Source organism: Carassius gibelio, chromosome B6 (genome assembly GCF_023724105.1).
Source record: "Carassius gibelio isolate Cgi1373 ecotype wild population from Czech Republic chromosome B6, carGib1.2-hapl.c, whole genome shotgun sequence".
Classification (NCBI taxonomy): domain Eukaryota; kingdom Metazoa; phylum Chordata; class Actinopteri; order Cypriniformes; family Cyprinidae; genus Carassius; species Carassius gibelio.
Window position 1 is genome coordinate 10,903,445 of NC_068401.1, and position 21,879 is coordinate 10,925,323.

General features: G+C 34.6%; 2 protein-coding genes across 2 annotated transcripts; both read right to left on the bottom strand.

Annotated features, from left to right (window-relative positions):
• Window positions 1-954: 954 nt before the first annotated feature.
• On the bottom strand, window positions 955-3,974 carry LOC127959895 (carboxypeptidase N subunit 2-like). Its single transcript, XM_052559316.1, has 2 exons — window positions 3,668-3,974; window positions 955-3,383 (listed from the first exon to the last, which is right to left on the bottom strand). Exons 1-2 carry the CDS (start codon window positions 3,934-3,936, stop codon window positions 1,391-1,393), a joined length of 2,262 nt encoding a protein of 753 aa, XP_052415276.1. The 5' UTR covers window positions 3,937-3,974; the 3' UTR covers window positions 955-1,390.
• Window positions 3,975-4,206: 232 nt separating this feature from the next.
• lrrc15 (leucine rich repeat containing 15) lies at window positions 4,207-7,479 on the bottom strand. The gene is made up of 2 exons (XM_052559317.1): window positions 7,262-7,479; window positions 4,207-6,175 (listed from the first exon to the last, which is right to left on the bottom strand). Exon 2 carries the CDS (start codon window positions 6,167-6,169, stop codon window positions 4,577-4,579), a length of 1,593 nt encoding a protein of 530 aa, XP_052415277.1. The 5' UTR covers window positions 6,170-6,175; window positions 7,262-7,479; the 3' UTR covers window positions 4,207-4,576.
• Between the last annotated feature and the right edge of the window lie 14,400 nt (window positions 7,480-21,879).

Sequence of the window (21,879 nt, forward strand, 5' to 3'; positions counted from 1 at the left end):
AGGTCAGATCGCCATCTAGTGGTGCGTTTGATAAAAACATTATGGGAATTACTTTGACAACAGAAGTATATTTAGGACCATTAAGTCTTCTTTGGTTACACAATTATGGCAGCGACGATGACGACGACATAGGCTACAATGTAGGCCTAATATCGAAAACGTCTTACACAGTAATAAACATTTTCTTTCTTAGTGTGCAGTTTGTAGTTTTGAACATGTTTGTGGGTTTTCTATTTGTTGTCCACTGTAAAATATGTACACAACACTTAGGTTAACAGTTCTTAGGTCAATAGGTCATTTTAAGGACAATGTGTGCAGGTTGTTAAGTTTGGGCGAGAGGTATTGTTGGACAAAACTAAATAAATGCAGCTACACTGACACCTAGTGCTTGACATTGGGAAAGACATGCATTCATATAAGTTTTGAAGCATTACATTTTGCTGCCTGACAAAAAAATTTGCCCCAGAAAATATTTCCATGCTAAAAAATTGTTTTAATAAAAACCTGTGTAATTACAGCATATTAAATACTAAAAAAAAAAAAAATTGCTAGTATGCAATAAACAAATATAAAGCTAGATGAATATTTAAATTCTGTGTAAATTAGCCTCTTGTTTTTATCACCCACACCAAAACCATTTTCAAATGACCCGTTGCAAAAAAAAAAAAAAAAAAAAAAAAAAATACAAAAATACAAAAATAAAACACAAACAAAAAACCCTTCCATCACATAATTATTGCTAGATGAATTTCCAATAATTTAGAGTTTTTGGGTAAAAAAATACAAACATGATACAACTTGAAATGTATGTTTGTGCTCCATTTTTAAATATATACACTGCGACACATGTAAAGGGATAGTTAATCAAAAAAAAAAAAAAAAAAAAAAAAAAATCTATTGTTTACGGACCCTCATAAGACTTTGGGTAATCTTCAAAATGGACATTAACATCTATTTAATGGAATCTGAGAGGTTTCTGTTCCTCCATTTATTCCAGGGAGCCAAAACATAGAAAATGCAAAAAGGTTTAATCCAAGTCTTGTGCATATGATCACTTTATAAGATTTAATTTAAGAATTATCTCATACTTATATTTATTATTTTTTTCAATTCAACTCTTCACTTAAGTTGTTATGCAGATAATACATTTTTATATAAATTATATAGCATAAAAGTATTTTATTAGAAAAACACAAACAGTGGATTCAGACTTGTGGACCCTACTTTACATGGTCATGAAATGAAAGCATAAAGCGCCATTAAGCATCAATTATATATGCAGTTTGGAAAATCATTCCTTTAAGGAACAGTCAAATCTTATAAGTGACCACCACCAGGTGCTACTCAAAGTTCAAGGAGAAAAACAAAGCAAAACAAAAAGACAACAACATCAAAGAGCTACAGACTCTGTCTCATCAATGTACTTAGTATAGGAGAAGTGGGTCAAGTTGACCTGGATGTGCAGTCTCTCCATTTGCTCGTTTGAGCAGTATAATGTATAAGAGAATCTGGCCAGCACCAGAGTACAACAGATTTCCACCAGTAGCATTGTAGTGTAATATATCATCAGTTCCTTGCATGATGAGTACTTGTAAGTGGTAGTGGGTGTTGAGAAAGTTGGCTGAGGAGAGCCGGTACAGAAGAAACTACTATGTGTGGTGAGAAAAGGTGTTGTTGTAGTCATGCTGGGTGTTAAAGTAGTTGTAGTTGTTGTTTGTAGTGTCGTTGTTGGTGTGGTGGGGATCCCTGTAGTTGTCAGGAGGGCAGTTGTTGGTTGTAGTGTAGTTGTTGATAATGTGGTTGGGACTGTTGTGGTTGTCGGAGTTGTAGTTGTAGCAGTGGAGGTAGGTAGTCCGGTTGTGGTTAATATCAAAGTTGTGAGATGAGTAGTTGGTGCTGTCGTGATGACTTGTGTGGTTGTCTGTGTTGTACTTGCTTGAGTTGTTGTTGTTGGAGTCATTGTTGAGACAGTTGTGGTGCGCAGTGTGGTCATGGGAATGGTACTTGTAAGGAGAGGGGTGGTAGTTGGTAAAGTCATGGGGCATATTAGTTGTTCTGTTAAAGAGGTGATTGATTGATTTTGCAGATTTTTCGGAGACTCACAAACATCTGGAGATTTTGATTTAATCTTGTCCTCATTGATCTTCATCCATTCAAAGAATGGCAACAGGTTACAATCACACTGCCATGGGTTCTTGTTCAGGTACAGTTTACTGAGTTTCGGAAGAGCATCAAAAACATCGCCAGGAAGGCTTTGTAGTTTATTATTTCCCAGTTTGAGGGATGAAAGAGACTTCAGTTTTTCAAAGTCCTCTTGTTTTAATGACTCGATATTGTTATTTTGAAGATTCAGGTTGGTCAGTTTCTCAAGACCTTCAAAAAAGTCTGCAGATATCGTTGAAAACTGGTTTGAGGAAAGGTCTAACTTCTTGAGCTTCTTAAGTGGCCCGAAAACTCCAGTTGGTAAGTGAGTGAGATTGTTATGGCTAAGACTTAGTTCAGTTATTTTAGGCATTTCTCCAAAAAGGATTTCAGGAAGACTGATGAGTTGATTGTTGTGCAGAGTTAGAGTCTTTAATGACGAGAAACCAACAAATAGATCTTGCTGCAGTTCTGTTAAAAGATTATGGTCCAAAGAGAGTTTTGTTAATTTACTTTTGTGTGGAAATAAATTTGGTTGTATAAGGGAGATTTGGTTGTCGTTCAAGGCTATCTCTGCTAAATCTGGAAAATGATCAAAAATCCCTTCGGGTAGAGCAGTCAGCTGGTTCCCATAAAGCCTGAAAATGGTCAAGCCCTTAAGTTTGGAAAAAAGAGATGTGGATACAGAACTAAGATTGTTTTTTCCAAGATGGAGAAGTGAGAGTTTCTCTAAACTGTCAAACGTCCCCTCCTCAATAAAGCTGATCTCATTCATATGCAGATATAATTCTCGAAGTTTTTTTAAATCATCAAATAACCCGTTTTCAAGGCCATGGATTTTGTTGCTTTTTAGAACAAGTTTTTGAAGGTTGTTGAGATCCTTAAAAACCCCCACAGGCAATGACGTCACGTTTGTGCCAGATATCTCAATGATCGTGATATCAGGCAAACCCTCAAAGGCTCCAACCTCTACAGAGTGAGTTGAAGTGCTGAGAAATTCAATTTTCTTTAACTGAGGGCTTTTAGAAAACACTCCTTTTGGTATCACAGGAATCTGACTGTTTACAAAGAATATTTCATTGGCTCCATCTTTGAATTTTTCAGGAATTGCTGTTTGACTCTTGACATACACGTCTTGATTTTTGCAGTCTTCACCTGGCTGACATATATCTTCAGTGCAGCTCCAGTGCAAGTGCACAAGTATGAAAATGTACACAAGTGTAATTTTTAAATGCATATGCCTGTTGAAGAATGAAACATTAAAAGCAAATTGAGTTCCCATGACTTTCTCATATTAAAAGAGTTTAATAAATAATACTAAAAGCATAAATAAATAAATGTCTTTATATATTGTGCATACTGCATTATGCAAGTAATTGTATTTACACAAAATCAGTTATTTGTTTGACACTTGGCGGCTTTTGTGATATCTCCTCCACAATACTGAAAACAAGCAAACAATTGTTTTCCTTTTATGTTCCTGACCTGCATTTTTTTTTCATTAAATGTCAATAATTACTCTTACCTGCTCATCTCAGTCGCAGCTGAATGACCATTTAGAATGATGTTCCTAAAAGCAAATGTAAGGATGCACGTAGTGCAAATGTGGAGGAACATACGTAGTGCACTACTCTTATCTACATATCCCAAGTGTTTACTGCGCATACGTAAGGCATTAGAAAGGGTGTGGACAGTTTGTTTTCTGTTTGAAGAGATAAAAAATTGCAGACTCACTTGCAAAATTTTTTTTTTTACATAGTACACATATTTCTGAGTCTTCTCAGTTCTATTCATTCTCTTCTAGTCTTCTCTTTTTGTCTTAATTACAAATAAATTTAGTCAGCAGTTAGTTACCTCTGTAAAGGGTGTGAAGAGTGTTTTAAAAGTTGAAATACAGCTAAAGGTCTCCTAGTAGTATTTTACAAACAAAAACATTTTAAAGAACTAAATTAATAGGCAGCCTCATAATGTCATGTTGTTAATGCATGAATTCGATAAATTGAATGGAATATAGGCAAAGAGGATGTAGTTGTGTAGTAGATATAGAAACAGAAGCACTGAAAATACTTTGAAATGAAACCAAGGTGCCAAAATATACAGTATAACCCAAGTTGTAACACCCTGATGGTTCATAGTTTATTTTGAATATAGAAACTTTATACATAAAAGTGGTTTTGCTATGAGGAAAACGTGTTTAACACAGAACTGCAGGAAGTGTATAACCTTTGACAGTGGCAAGAAAGAAAAATACAGTACATTTCTTCATTAGTGACAACATTCAAATCATATCTAATTAGCAATGATTTTCCTTTTTTTCAATTAAATTATACATCAACAACTAAGAAAGAAAGAAACAACGTATCCATAACAAACTTTGTTAAAATTAATTAGCAAAAAAAAAAAAGAATGTTCTTCATAAATCTATTGAAGACAACTAGATAACTGAGTTTGTTTTTCTATTTCTTTGACGGTCCAAGTCTTGGCTTCCTCGCTTATTCCTTCTCCATAACACACAGGTAATGATACCGACAATGACAGCAGTACACACAACGGCTAGAATGATAAAGAGTTTGTCTTTGGACAGACCTTGACCAACAGCATTACCTCCACTCGTGTCCTCTACCGTGACATCCTCCTCCTTCAGCTCTCTTATATTTCTACCATTCAGGGCTGGAGGAGCATAGCACATCAGAGAAGAAAGGTTCTTCACTTTCTCTAGATTATTTTCAAGCCAATCCCGAAAAGGTATAATGTTATGGTCACACATCCAGGGGTTTTGATGAACCATAATATTATCGACTATGGACAAAGAGTCCAGAAATTGTTTCGACAAGTTTGGGAGGGAATTGTTTTGAAGCTCCAGGAGATGTAAATGGGAAACGCCATCCAAGAGTTTTATGGGTATGTGCTGTATTTGATTGTTCTCTATAGATATGTTCGTTAACTTGGGAAGACCTTTGAATATCCCCGCCCCAATACTGGTGAGTCGATTAGTGTGAAGAGAGATCTCCTCTAGTTCCATCAAGCCATTGAAAGCACCTGGAGAAATGTGCTGAATCCGGTTCCTACTCAGCACCAAAAGGCGAATCTCAGTTAAGTTGTTAAACACATTCTCCTCGAGGAGGGTTAACATGTTGTCGTATAGCCAGAGCTCCCGGACAGCCATTGGGCCAAAAGTTCCAGGCATTAACCTACTGAGTTGGTTCTCATACAGTGAAATATGAGTAAGGTTTGGAAGATTCAGAAAGATTGCACTGGGAAGCAATGATAACCTGTTATTGGAGAGGTAGAGTTTCTTCAGCTTTGGCAAGTTTGAGAAGAGATTTGCTGGTAGCTGTGTGAGTTTGTTGTCTTGAAGATGCAATATCTCAAGGTTTACCAGGTCATCAAAGATGCCTGCTGGTAAATCTGTTAAATTATTTTGCTGCAGAAACAGAGATTTGAGATGATTGAGTCCTTGAAAAGTATTGCTGTAAAGCTTACTGATTGTGTTTCTCTGCAACATGAGCTGTTCCAGCTTTTTTAAACCCTGAAAAGTAACTTCTGGCAGAGAAGTTAGAAGGTTTCTGCTTAGGTCAAAATTTTTCAAATCTACAAGAGGGGTTAGAAGAGATGGTTGAATAACTTTAAGTTTGTTGTTATTCAGCGTTAGAGTTGATAATGCTTTGAGATTTTGAAACAGATCCTGTGGCAGAGAGGTTAGCAGTGTCCCACTGAAACCTAAGGCAGTGAGATTTCTGGTTTGGTCAAATGTATGAGGTTCCACCACAGCTATTCTCGAATCCTTGACTACAAACACAGCGAGGGTCTCTGCAAAACTCTCAAAATCAGCTGGTTTTAATGATTCTATGCCGGTGTTGGAGATATAGAGGGTTTGGGTGGTTGGTGGGATGGAGGATGGAAATTCTTTTATTATAAAGCCTTGGCAAATGCTTTTGTTTGGCTTACACTGGCAGTTCTCTGGACACGCAGAGACAATGCCGTTCATGGCACACATGCCAATAATTATGAACCACACCAGATCCATTGACTCCTACAAAGAAAGCACAAACAATGTCAACTAAAATAGTGCCTTATCAAATTCTGGTCTTTTTATTGTTACTATTTTTTTTTTTGCCTTGGTTACCTCATTTTCAACAAAAAAATAAATAAATTGGACCCATGAAAGCTCAAAGCCACATAAAAAGCGTAAATATGTCATATAGAAGCAAGGGAGAGAGAGAGAGAGAGAGAGAGAGAGAGAGAGAGAAAGAGAGGGAGAGAGAGAAAAGTGGATGGTCGCTATTTGTGAGAAAGCCTCTTGGGATACCTTCCTGTTGTGACATAAATCATTACTCAACCCATATGACACAGAGCTGTAAATAACTACACTTACGGTTTACTCAGACCTGACCCCCAACAAACATGGTTGTTTTCTTTTATCTCTGTATCTACACCCCCCCCCCCCCCCACACACACACAAACAAATATATTTATCTTCTTTGTCTTAAAAACAGATAACCACAGTATTCGCTAATATTTGCAGTATTCGCAGCATTGGGCTTCAAAATGTATTAAGAACAGAAATAACAATAACAACAACAATAATGAACACTCCTTTTTAAAGAAAATACGTTTTAAAGAAATGTCTCCTTGCACAGACATTTAATGGAAACAAGTATACACGCAACTTTCAGTCAGGACAAAATTGAAGAGCACATGGAAAATGTTTTGTGCCTTCATAATCTCTTCCAGAAAAACCAAACCACAGTCTGCGAGAGCTGGAACATTTAACTGTGTAGCCTCTCAAATAAATCCACCTATTATTTGCTGTAATTTCTCGCTTCATCCAATAGTTTGTCAAATACATTTTTGTTTCTTTATTGTCTTATACTGTAGATTAGTGAATTTGTTATCGAATGTATTAAAAAACACATTTGATTTTACAATTAGACATTTACTAAAAACGTATGTTTCAGCAAATATGTTGCATGACTGTCAGCTATTTTAAATTAAGTACATTCATTATTATTACTATCTAGTTTAGTTCACTATACTGTTTTTCTTCTTCTTTTTTTTTCTTTTTAACATCAGTTTAAACTAACAGCCAGATTAAAGGACTTAGTACAAAGTATCTTACCCTTGAACTAGAAGACGACTTGTCAGAGATATCGGTGCTTTGCTCTCCCTGTCACAAAAGAGCTTTTCCCGTTCTCTTTTAAACAGCTGTAATGTTTTCTTTGTCAGATTCCTTTCTGCCTCCTCATGTCTTTCTGGTTATCCTCTTTACGGTCAACCGTTGACTTTTTCATATACTCACCCACTTTATTTGGAAATGAGTTGGTGGGGAAATGGTGGTTTGGGGCCACACCCTTGTGCTGCTCTTTAAAGGGGCAGGAAGTTTGTGGGTATTCAAGTACACAAACAGGAACCATCTGGGTGTTTTCATGTTGTGATTTCAAAATTAATCAACTCTTTATTTATATTTATGAAGCTGGGGACACAATGTAAAAAATGTCTTTCTTTGGCATATCATATGTGCATGGGAGCAGATTTGATTACAGTTTGCACTCATAAAAATAAATGAAGTCAAAGGACACATGTAACCAATTACAAAAGGTATTCGGTTCAGTTTAAGTTCTGCTGTGCCAAGGATGACAAGAAGTGACTTTATTAAAGCAACAACTATATTGAAAATTATCATGACTTCAAAATAATTTTCCTCTGCTACTGTAAAACTTTGGGCCCCACCCTTCCTTTTATTTTAAAAGTGCTGCTCATTTTGTTGAAGTGAATCTTCCTCCATCCATGGTTAATACATATATGAATCAGTCTGTGTGTGAATGCTGTCTAATCCCCCATATATTATGCCAACAGACTGATTACATTTATCCAATAAAGCCAGCTTTTTAACAGTGCTTTATACAACAGATTGAAATATGAAATTTTGCTTTAAAGCAGCTCTTACACAACATTTGTGTCATTATTCACCATCAGTCAGTTCAGTGTTCCGTTCAATAACTGTGTAAATGTAATAAGTTATAAAACCAGTTCAATTCAGGAATAAGCAGTTCAACGGAAGACAGTAGTGTTGTTGTTCAGCTTGAGTCAGTTCAATGTTAATTCAGTTTAGTTCATTTATGAACAAATTTGATTCAGCTATAAAGTAGTTGTACAAAAGGCAATAATCAATTCAAGAAAATGGAGGGGAAAAGGGAAGAAACCAGATTCAGTCGAGGGGTTCACACCCACTATATTAATCAGGCTTATCATTTCTGTCTGTTCTCTGTTGCAGTCAATTCTTCGCATCGACAGGCGGAAAAGAACACGTCAACTGGATTCCAAACTGAAGATTAATAGTGGGATTTGGGTGACTTTCAAAACACTCCTGCACCCTGGACTGACACTGTACATCAACAGAAGCTGTAAGAAAATATTTTTGTTATCTGTATCTCCTCTGGAAAGAGGATAATGAATATTTCTTTGAAAACAAATAAGTCTTGTTATATATTGCCTTAGGTGCCAAGACAAGAAAGCATATAGAAGAGGATCATGTAGGTCTGGTGCTATAATCTCCCACTCAAGAATTTTAACAGGCAACTAAGAATGTAAAGTAATAAAAACAAAAATAAACTTTGGATTTACATTCCTCAAGGCCAAGATCATAGGAGATTTATCAGGTTTTGTACATGTCCCTTCACCTCCAATTCCTTTTATCTCTTTATTAGCACCATACTCAGGTCAGTGAAAGTTCACCTTGAATGTTTATTACCCATACATTATGAACTCTTTTATTTATTAATTTATATTATTTATTATATTAATTATATTATCATATTTAGTTGTAGAGCATTGCGTTAGCAAGTGCAAGGTTGGGGGTTCGAATCCCGGTGGAACAAAATTGTTAGCCTGAATGTAATGTAATGCAATGTAAGTCGCTTTGGATAAAATGCTAAATGCATACATTTATTTTAATTTTTCATTTATATTATGTTCATGTTAAATGTCAGATTGTGACGTGTGCTAATTCCTACAGCAACAGAAAAGATCATAACAAGGATGTGAGTGATTAGGGAAATTTTGGCTGTTAGCTTTTCTTGGCACTTAAAACCTTCCTGTACTTTACACATGTGAAATGTGACCCCTTGATTCATCGAATACAGCAACAATCCCCCCTGTTTTGGTCTGGGTATTTACAGTAAGGGAAACTGGAACAGCTGAGTCTTTTTCGCCAGCACTTAACCAACTAATACTAGCATTTTTCCTTCTTTTCTTGTCTTTTCATAAAAAAAAATATAATAATAATAATAATAATAATAAAAAAAAACCTGTCTATGTGTTCTGTACTTAGACTAACTGACACTTGTCATGGTACTTGTATACTGTTGTTGTTCTCTCGTTGACCTGACCTGCTTCTATTGTTCTCATTTGTAAGTTGCTTTGGATAAAAGCGTTTGCTAAATGATAAAATGTAAATGTAAATGGAACAGTGGTAATTCTGACAGGCTTTTTTGACTTAGTCTTAGTCTTTATCTTGATATGAAAATGGTTAATAGTCTTAGTCATATTTAAGTCATTTGAGTCTTTCACAGTTTTAGTGTGGTATTAGTCGACGAAAAGCCATTGCATTTTTGTAAACTTTTAGTCATTACTTTCAGTCATAATTTTAGTCAAACTGCAGTTACCAAAATTTATTTTGGTAGCTATTTTATATGTAGTGTTCAAACTAAAATAATCATTAATTATTTTCTCTTTAGACCAAATCAATTAAGCTTATGAGAAATTTGAATTAACTGAATTTGGAAAAACTTTAATAAATGATGACAATTTTCATTTTTTTTTTGTGAACTATCTCTTTAAAGAGTAGTGAAAAGGGAGCAAGATATAAAAATCATAGTTGTTCATATATAATATAAATAATATATGTAATTTATATATTTTTTTAAAAAGAAGCACAATAAGAAAAAAATGAAAAAGATACAAATTAAACAAATTTTTTCTTTCTTTCTTTTATACAGTAGGTTTACTTAACATGTGTACATTTATTTAAAACATATTTTGTTTGTTAACATTAATGACACGGATAGGTACTTAAAGGGATAGTTTACTTTAAAATTTAATTTTGGTATATTTTAGCTTGCCTCAAGGGCATCCAAGATGTAGGTGTCTTTGTTTCTGCAAGTTTCCATTTTGATATTTTTAGGTCAAACCGTTCTTGTCTGTGACTCATGTAATGGAGGTCTATCGTCACGACCTCAAAGAGCATGCACAGAGAAGTCCAAATTAAACAATTCCCCATTGTAAGTACACATTGATGACCTAAGACACGAAACAAGCGGTTTGCTTGAGAAAACAAACAGTATTTATATCGTTTTTACCTCTTGCACACAACCACGTCCAAGCAGAGCCGGATTAAATAAATGGACTACACTAGGCAGGCTGCATTTTTTGCACCCCCCCACCACCGATGTTATTAATGAATTTAAATCTGAAACTTACCAAAGTTACTAATAAAGGTAAATTCACATTTTACATAGACTAATCTTTGGTTACAAATTGGTTGTGTTGTATATTAAACAGTCTATCAGACTATTTTTTGATATTCATTATTTAAACGTCATTACACTGCTCTGTTAAATGCCATTAAATTATCCTCATCCATTGGGAGTGTCATTGTTAAGGCAGAAGTACCAGTAAATAACCAGTACATAACCAATAGGTGTCAGTAAACTATGTAAACAGAGCAAATAAGATTTTCTGCAAAATGCAATAGCTTACAACATTTATAAATGTTGTAATTAAGATTTTCTGCAAAACACAATAGCTCACAGCATTTATAAATGTTGTAATTAAGAACAAGAAGGCAAACATGACCCCTTCACATTCATCAAGACCATTTAGAAACTGTCTAACAATAAATAATAATAAATATAAGGATGGAGGATTTAAACCTGGGATCTTCAAATCTTACCCTGGAGGGCCAATGCACTGCAGAGTTTAGCTCAAACCCTGATCAGACTCACCTACCTGTGATTTTCTAATGATCCCAAAGACACTGATGAGCTTGCTCAGGTGTGTTTGATTAGGGTAAGAGCTAAAGCCTGCAGGAAAATGGATCTCGTGGGCCAGATTTGAGGAATCCCTGATTTAAACTAGAGGTATTCAGACTATTAAAGACTTGTATATGGATGGAATACTTCTTACATTTCAAGAATTGTGTGATAAACACCAGATTCCCTCAAAACATTATATATATATATATATATATTTATATTCAAAGCTTAAACGTTTTATGTCTTCCAGGTCTACAGATATTATGTACATTCCCAAACTGTCATTAATTGAGGAAATAATTGAAAAAAGAGGTGAAAAGGGCCAATTGTCAAAATATTATAATTTAATGTCTTTTAATGTCTAACTTTAAAGAGTCTGCTGTAGATAAATTAAACGCATGGAGAAAAGACATTCAATAAGAAATAGAGGAATTTGAATGAAGCTTGTTTAAAGGCATTTTCCGCCACATCTTCCACCGCGTCTTCGGGCCGTGTCTCCGGGCCTGGCTCGACCTCTGGCTCTGCTGACTCGAGCAGGTTCACAGCTGTCGGACGGCTGCCCGACAGAAACTTCTGTAAAGCCCCCCGCTGTCTCTTCTTTTGTTCCTCTTCATTTTTTTTTTTTTTTTACCTTTTGCCGCTCCCGAAAGCATCTTGAATGTTAGCCTCCTCAAAACACACCTCCCTGCTAGCTTTGTTGTCCCGCTCTGACCTCTGAACGCCACTGACGTCTCCTTGGACTTAACTGGCTGGCGCCTCTATATAAATACAGTCATGGGCTGGCGTTAATGTGACGTAATGTAACAGTCTATGGTTAAGATAAACATCGTCACTATTTTTAGTTAATTGATAAATATTGAAATAAATTGTAGATAGGACATTTGTACATTTTATTTCATTTTATTTTTATTATTATTCTTTTTTTTTGGCCCTCTGTCTGGGCCCCATCCCGCCAATCGGGCCCTAGGCATGTGCCTAGTTTGCCTTTGCGTTAATCCGGCTCTGCGTCCAAGTGATCTGAGGTCGTGTGACACGTGTGTGCGTTCTGGAGACAAAGATCTCTTCAAAATTGGTGGTGTTTGCGTAGCAAGTGTGGTGAAATGCCAACAGTAGTGGAGAGCATATGTTGTCACAAATGGAACATACCAATGCCACAACTAGCTACAAGACGATGACGAGGATATTGACAGTATCGCATCACACACCTGCCTGACTGAACATCCTGAGTTTTCTCCGCTGTTGAGCCGCTGCATTTTGCACGTTTTGTTTAGTTTGCCACATATAAACTGGAAGCGACGTCCAATGCCAGAGGGATCCAATGGTATGCTGTCAATAGAGTGAGTAATGTGTTGTATTTTTATTATTATCGCAACGATTATAGGGTGCATTATAAACCAATTAATTAACTACAATTACTGCATTATATTTCAGACAGTGCAGATTGTTGGCGTATCAGGTGGTAAACAGTAAACAATGAGTGATGTACACGTGCGAGAGATCACTTGCAGACTAAGCCAGAACACGCGCACATATCACACACCAACACGCCCTCAAATCAGTTGGACTTGATTGTATACAAGAGGTAAAAAATAATATTATAGTGCCTTCTTCTCCTGTTAACGAAGAGGCACCATGAATTTTGTCATAGTTTTTATCATCAGATATTTGGTTTAGCTGGTCGATGTCTCATCAAAAATGTTTGTTAATGAATATTTTGGTAACACTTTATAATAACGTACTGTTATAAGTTATTTATAAACTATTAGTTAATGATCAACTAATCATTTACAAAACTATGGAGCCAAAAGAGTCTCAATAAAGATAAATGCACACACTGCATTCACATATGCACACATAGGATTCATACATGCACACACATAATTCATAAATACACACACAGGATACACAAATGTGCACAAAATTCACAAATGCACACACAAAATTTAAAAAGCACAGAAGATTCATAAATGCATACAAAATTCAGAAATGCACACAAAATTCAGAAATACACACAACATTTACATATCCACTCAAGATTCACAAATGCACAGGACAAGATTCAGAAATGTATTTCTGATGCACACACACATACATCTTGATTTACAAACTGCTTGCGGTCTGTGAACTACACTGCCTTTTTTTAAACAGGGAATGATCTGCAACCAATCAGTAATCTCCCTTGTTTTAGCCAATCACAATAATGCACCCCACGTGGGGGATTGTTTACTTATAAGCCAATCAGCAAACGACTCACTTTCCTCAGTGAACAACTCACTTTCCTCAGGCAGCGAACAACTCACTTTACTCAGCGAACGATTCACTTGACTCACGCAGCGAACAACTCCCTTTCCTGAGCGAACGACTCACTTACCTCACGCAGCCGGCGAACCACTTTGTGCAGCAGGAGACTCACTTTCCGCAGCCGGAGAGTCACTTTCCTCTCGCAGTGAACAACTCACTTTCCTCATCGAACGATTCACTTTCCTCACGAGTCACGCAGCGAACGACTCACTTTCCTCAGCGAACGATTCACTTTCCTCACGAGTCACGCAGCGAACGACTCACTTTCCTCAGCGAACGATTCACTTTCCTCACGAGTCACGCAGCGAACGACTCACTTTCCTCACGCAGCGAGCGACTCACTTTCCTCAGCGAACGATTCACATTCCTCACGCAGCGAAGTTGAGCAAACGACTCACTTTCCGGCCAGAGAGTCACTTTCCTCTCTCAGCGGACCACTGACTCTCTCTTCATGTAGGGACCGGACATTATAATTAAAGTGTCTTCTATATTGCATCCAAAAGAACATTTATATATATTTAAATATTCAAAAAGGTGTATTTTTTTTTTTACTTTCATTAAAATATTTCAATAAAATGAAATAATTGCCTATTGCAAATTTATGAATCCATGGTTAACTTTTTTCTGCAGTCACTGGGCTATATATATTGAGACATTTTTTTATTTATATTTTGTAAAAAATAATAAAAAATAAACCTGAATTGTAATCATTCTAAACATCTGTATTTTCATAAATAAGTAGGCTATAATATGCTGCACCACATGCATATCTTGCTGTGTGAACGCGTTCATGTGATTGGCTTATAAGTAAACAATCCCCCACGTGGAGTGCGTTCTTGTGATTGGCTAAAACAAGGAAGATATCTGATTGGTTGCTGATCATTCCCTGTTTAAAAAAAGGCATTTGTGTGTCTAGCCAAGTCAGAGGAGTCTCAAAATTCACACACAAATGCAGTGAAGTTCACAGATCGCAAGCAGTTTGTAAATCAAGATATATGTGTGTGTGCATCAGAAATAGATTTCTGAATCTTGTCCTGTGCATTTGTGAATCATGAGTGCATTTGTAAATATTGTTTGCATTTCTGAATTGTGTGTTTATTTCTGAATTGTGTGTGCATTTGTGAATTTTGTATGCATTTGTGAATCTTCTGTGTTTTTAAAATTTTGTGTGTGCATTTGGGAATTTTGTGCGCATTTGTGTATCCTGTGTGTGTATTTATGAATTATGTGTGTGCATGTATGAATCCTATGTGTGCATATGTGAATGTAGTGTGTGCATTTATCTTTATTGAGACTCTTTTGGCTCCATACAAAACATGACTATATGTTCATAAATGATTAATGAGTGGTATGCTAATGATTTACAAATGTACTGTAAGTTATCTTAAAAAAAGTTGAAATCATGAAACAAATCAAACTGATCATTAATAGATGGTTTATAAGTTATTAGCTGGTCTGTGTTCAAAAGCACAAACATGCAGGTATGCTACAGCACTATATATATATATATATATATATATATATATATATATATATATATATATATATATATACACACACACACACGCACACACGCACACACGCGCACACACGCACACGCACACACGCACACACACACACACACACCTGTACACACATTTTATTTAACTTTATTTGTAATTTTATTATGTCTTTTTTACATTCCCTTATTGTATAGTTGTTTCTCATATTGTATATTTGATCTATATTTTTAGGCTCTGCTGTTAATGTTATCTGTTATCTGGGGGCTGAGAGTAATGCAATTTCGATTCTCTGTATGTACTGTACATATGGAAGAATTGACAATAAAGCAGACTTGACTTGACTAAATACATTTTAATATCAACTGCAATACTATAATACAATTAATATAAATAATATTGCAAAAATATAAAAGTAATTTTGCAACTATGTCAGCTAATTCTGATTAGATTATTTGTATAAGGGTTATATATAACACGTTTTTCTAAAATTTTTGCGTTTGATAGTATAACTGGAAGAAGGTTAATACAGAATTGTTCATATGAGTATAATTTGGTTATAGATTGGCAAATCCTTATTCATACATTTGGGATTAAGCTCAGAGCTGAGTGTACTGCACTTGCTCTAGAAATAAACGAACCACCTCCCTTGATAATACATCAACAGATGGGCTATTAAAAGTTGTGCCATGTCTCACAGCACTCTGAAAATATGTTCACTCTTCAGCTGTAAATGTTTACATCTTTTTCTCTTTGCGTCTTTGCAATTAGGGTGGGTCTAAAACTACATAGTCTATATATGCCATTATAATTTTTATTTTATTCTTACATTTTTTAATGTACGGAATTATATGTGTGTTATATGGAACAGAATTATATATATATATATATATATATATATATATATATATATATATATATATATATATATATATATATTAATCAGGTCTGTAAGGTTCACTGAGTTTAGGTTCATCATTGTTAAGCACATTCAAACCCCAAATGGCAGAACGTGTGTTTTCTTTATTTTATAAAAGCACAACATTTCGTTTATATTGTGAGTACACACAAATAAAACTAGCCCCTTTACATTTTAGAATGATGTATTTCTTTAACCTTTGAGCAAAAATTACTCATGTTAAGTTTCCACTGTAAGAAAACAAAACTGCCAGAGCGTGCTTCAGCTTCAACTCTCCACACAAATGTATTGGTTAAAAATTTAAACTAACATTGTGATATGCTTGAACTGTTTTATATCTAGATTTTATTTTAGGCAAGTTGTGATGATTTGAGAAGGCTAAATTTATCAAAAATACAGGCTATGATCAATTCACTGTTTGCCGATGGCCGTTAAAAAACATAAACACAAAGAAAATAACGAAACATGCTGCAAACAGTTTATCTAAATTTACTTTATAAAAAATAGAAATTAAATATAATCACTTTTCCATTACATACAAAACTAAACTATATTAATGGCTGAAACAGCAGTATGCTTTAAGCTTTTTTGGGGGGAAAAGGGGAAAAAGATGGGCCTATATTTGAGGCCCCTACAGAGCTCTAATCCACTTCATCCAACCCTGTTTTGTTCTCATCTGTGAGCATGCTCTTGATATATGTATTTAAAGCCATTTAAAATGTACATGAAAAATTTTGAAAAATTGGACATAACTGTGGGGAACCATTGTGCAGCAGCAAGCATCAAAACAAAAAAGGTACCTCAAGATTGATCTAAGAAAATTAGTTAAAATGTATAGGGTCCCATTCCTATATTTTGCCTGGGGCCCTCAATTCACTAAATCTGCCCCTGCACATACCTCTCAGATGACAGTGTCCAGCACCAGAAGGTGGATTTACACTAGTGATGTACAACCAGGTGAAATTAATATAAAAACAAAAAGGAAAGTGCTAACAGGCCGACAATAATCTATGTCATAAATCAGTTGTCCACTGAGAAGGAGTTTATCTTGCTACAAATATATATATATATATATATATATATATGAAGAGTTCAGATGCAAAAACCTCTAAATGCCATCTGAAATTTTCATCTAAAATTAGGATTTTTATCAGGCTCCTATATTTATGTTCAGTTATTTCACTTTAATAGCCTGGAAAAGGACCTGCACATTGCCATTTAAGTAAAATCACTCAACCTAAGCATAGGAGCTTGATAAAAATCCTAATCTTAGATGAAAATTTCAGATGGCACTTAGAGGCTTTTGCATCTGAACTCTTCATATATTCTAATAAAATGTTTTCCAGCAAGCAAGAAATTAATCAAATATATACCTGCCTGTGACAGATTTTTGTTGTTCATAAAAGCATTAAACTGGGGTCTGTAAAAAGGCACCGGGGCGGAAGCACTTTCATATTTACCAGATTACAGCAAAAATACAATATGATCAGTTACTTTTGATTGGACACATAAAATGAATACATCACATAAATATGTAAAGGGTCTACTTTTATTTATGTATGCTCTTCATATCAACAAAACTTTGTGTTTTTGTAAAATAAAGAAAACAAATACTCTCAGTCTACACTGTATCTGCCAACGGCTTTTAGAAAAAAATATTCTGTGATAAAGTAATTTGTATGAAACCAATGACAGGTCCATTTTTTCCTGTCTGATCTATCTCTAATAGATTACTAGTTGGACTTTTCCAGAACTATAATTCCAGACTAAAATGTGTGAAATTGAGTGTAACATTTTGAAATATGATCTATCTACGAAAATATGATCTAAATATGAAATATCTTTCATCTAAATGTATGGTGCAATCTAAATGTTGTAAGGATGGTTTGTATTTGTCTATATAAAAGTATTGTTTAGAATAGATAAAAGTAATGTATGTCTACAAGCAAATCTCAAGTTATTTAAATATATATATATATATATATATATATATATATATATATATATATATATATATATATATATATATATTAAAGGTCCTGTTTTTCGCGCTTTTTTTGAAGCTTTGATTGTGTTTACGGTGTGCAATATAACGTGTTCATGTTTCGCATGTAAAAAAAAAACAGTATTTTTCACACAATTCAACTATCTGTATACTGCTGTTTTAACTGTCACAAAAACGGGCTGATGACTTCCTTGTTCTATAAAGTCCCTCCTTCAGAAATACGTAACGAGTTCTGATTGGGCCAGCGGTTCCTGTGTTGTGATTCGACAGCAGCTTAGAGCACGCGGACTAGTTTTAGAAAGTGAAGTGACATTCAGCCAAGTATGGTTACCCATACTCAGAATTTGTGCTCTGCATTTAACCCATCCGAAATGCACACACACAGAGCAGTGAACACACACACACACACTGTGAGCACACACCCGGAGCAGTGGGCAGCCATTTATGCTGCGGCGCCCGGGGAGCAGTTGGAGGTTCGATGCCTTGCTCAAGGGCACCTAAGTCGTGGTATTGAAGGTGGAGAGAGAGCTGTTCATGCACTCCCCCCACCCACAATTCCGTCCGGCCCGAGACTAGAACTCACAACCCTTCAATTGGGAGTCCAACCCTCTAACCATTAGGCCACGACTTCCACAAGAAGACTTCCACTTTTTGAGAAGCAAGTGGGCAGGAGCATGTGCTGGAGATGTATTTATAATCACAGGAGCGTTTTTACTGATGAGATGCGCATGAAAATCGCATTAGATTTTTTGCACAGCCCTAACATAGTTAACAAAGCTAAACAGCGTTGCCCTTTGTGTAGTAAGTTACAGAAACTGTTAAACGCACCAACTTAAAGAATAAAATACACTTACCGGTTGTGGTCCATAAACAACGCCTTCTTCAGACAAAGAGGTAACTGCTCCATCTTTCAAGAATAGTCTTTTTGTGAAAGTGGGTTTTTGTTAAATGTGAGCCAAAATCATCAGTTAAAAGAACCGAAGACGAAAACTACTTTAGTCTGTGTACATTGAATTTATTTAATACATAAGTTTCACAATCTGAGTTGAATTACTAAAATAAATGAACTTTTCCATGACATTCTAATTTACTGAGATGCACTTGTAACTGTAGCCCAGTTTGTGCTGATTACAGTGCTATTAGATTTTAGCCATTTATATGTTTATAAGCAACTAAAAAAAGCACAAATGTCAGGGCATGTCAAAACTTTTCCAGGCCCTCAAAACACCCTCTTACCCCAGAGGTGGATTGAATTAAAAATTAGACTTGAACTGAATTGATTAAATCAAGCAAACCAAACCAAACCAACAAAACCAACAGTCAATAAACAGAAGAATTATAGCAACTTAGTCCAACAGCATATGTTTTGTGACTAAATCTAAATATTTATTTCCTGATAGGATTAGATTTGCCTATATAGCTATACACAAACATTTTAAAGGTCAGTAAGATTTATTTCTTCTTCTTATTATTATTATTAAGAGATAATTATTTTTTTTCATTAAAGGCACATTTTATTTATTAAAAAGAACAGTAACAGTATTTATAATGATACAAAATATTTATATTTAGAAAAAAACAAACAAACAAAACAAACAAAATAAATCTGTTCTTCAATCGTTCAATCGTTGAGGTTTTCCACAAAAAAAGAAAGAAAAAACAAATCTAGCCACAAAACGGTTTTCAATAATAATAATAATAATAATAATAATAATAATAATAATAATTATAAGTTAAATCCTTTATGATTGTAAACTTTTGATCAATTGGATAATTCTGGGAAATTAGCTCTTCATCCTACACACACACACACACACACACACACATATATAAAATCATTAAAAAATATATATATTTTCTGACCATAAATCAAATCCAGCCATATTGCCATTAAATAAATTACATACAATAATAAAAATTGTCTATGAATGATATGTTACTGATATAAAGCAAGAGTGAGCAGAAGGAACATATTAAGAATTAGTATAAAAGAGGAACACTATGCCACTTAAAGCACTTAAAAACTCTGACCACCCCACAGGCATCCCCAATCACCAAGCCCATGTTGAATGATTTTACTTAACGTCAGAATAATATTTGAATGTGTTTTTAAAACTGTCACCATAATAAGAGGAAGCTCACCTGATACTGAAGTATGCAGAGCTAGAATGAGATATTACAGGCATTTCCTAATGATCATTTGTATAAACAGTCTTACATATATATATTCTTCCGAGAAAAATAACTGTGTTGTTGATAAGAATGGATGTTTTTTTTTTCTTCATGTGTTGTCACTTTCTTATCGTATTTCCACTCATCTCATTTTCTTCTCTTCTTGGGCTTCCAGGCTTGTAAGCAATTCTGTGTTATCATATGCAAGGGCTCTTTTCGGTAGCACTTAAAGCCTATAAAGGATAAATCATATATTTCCAGAGAAAACTGGAAATATTCTAGGTAGACAGCTCAAACCTCAGTGAGTTATCAAGACAGCAATGCTCAAGAGATGGACAAATTTAGCTAGTATTTCAGTAAAGATATATAGATAAAGTGAGTGAGTCATGGCAGCCAGGGCATCCAAGATGAGTTTGTTTCTTCATCAAAACATATTTGGAAAAATATAGCATTACATCATTTGAACACCAATTGATCCTCTGCAATGAATGGGTGCCGTCAGAAAAATAGTCCAAACAGCTGATAAAACATCACAATTATCAGCAAGCGATCCACAAAAAAAAAAAAAAAAAAATAATTGTTTTACCTTATTTGATGGACTGGATTTATGTGGATTAATTGTTGAATATTAGTTTTGTTTTTTATAGCATGGGCCAATGGTAAGAATACACAATACCAGGAGAGAACAGCTCATTTTATGCCAACAGAAGGTGTCATCTAGGCATGTGATTTGAGTCAGAGGAACTTATTAGCAACACTGCCTGTGTATCTGGAACAACTTTTCTTTTCGGTGAGTCATCCTCTGGTCAGCCCTGAACTGCAAATGGTTTTGGAAATTGCTGATGCGTGTTCTGCTTTCCTGTGTTACAATAAATAATAATGCGTGAAGTGCAATGACAGCATTGAATCACAGCTCCCCTTTCCGAACCTAAAGTCTATTATTAGCAGCCTATTAAAATACTTTTAGAGTGGTGTAACAACAAACTGAAAATCGGTAGTAGTATTAAATTATTTAACTACACTTGTTAGTATTTAAAATATGACATGTTTATTATTGCCCATTTCATACAAATGAACTCCTTGCCTATAAATTATAAATTGACTTCCTAGGTATTAAAGATTTGGCCAATGGCTGTACTTTGAGTCAAAGGTCCAGTTGCATAAATGTTTGCTTAAAAAAACAGTATCTTTGTTGGTTTTTACCATCTAGTTTAAACTCTAATTATATTTTTGAATGTTATCCTTTAAAATGTCTAAATAAATAAAATTAAATAAAAAAACAAACATAATATTAAATATTATGAATATTAAAAATATTACATTATTAAATATAATATAATAATGTAACTATATATATATATATATATATATATATATATATATATATATATATATATATATACATACATACAATTATTATGATTTTATAAAGTTATTACCTCTGAATATTTTAATATCAATTGAAAAATTGAAATACAATTAATATAAATAATATTGGAAAAATGTATTATAATATTATTATTTAATATGTTTACACTTTATATTGATAGTCCACTTTAGACATTCTACTAGCTATTAGTAGCTTTGCAGCTACATGTCCACTAATTCTGATAAGATTATTCATATGTTAGGGTCAGAAGTGGGTAGTAACAAACTGTCTCTGGTAGTAACGAGTTACATTTACTCAGTTACATTTACTTGAGTAATTTTTTGGGGTAACTAATACTTTTTGGAGTATATTTAAAGATGGATACTTTTACTCTTACTTGAGTAAATTTTTGGGGAAAAATCTGTAGGCCTACATTTACT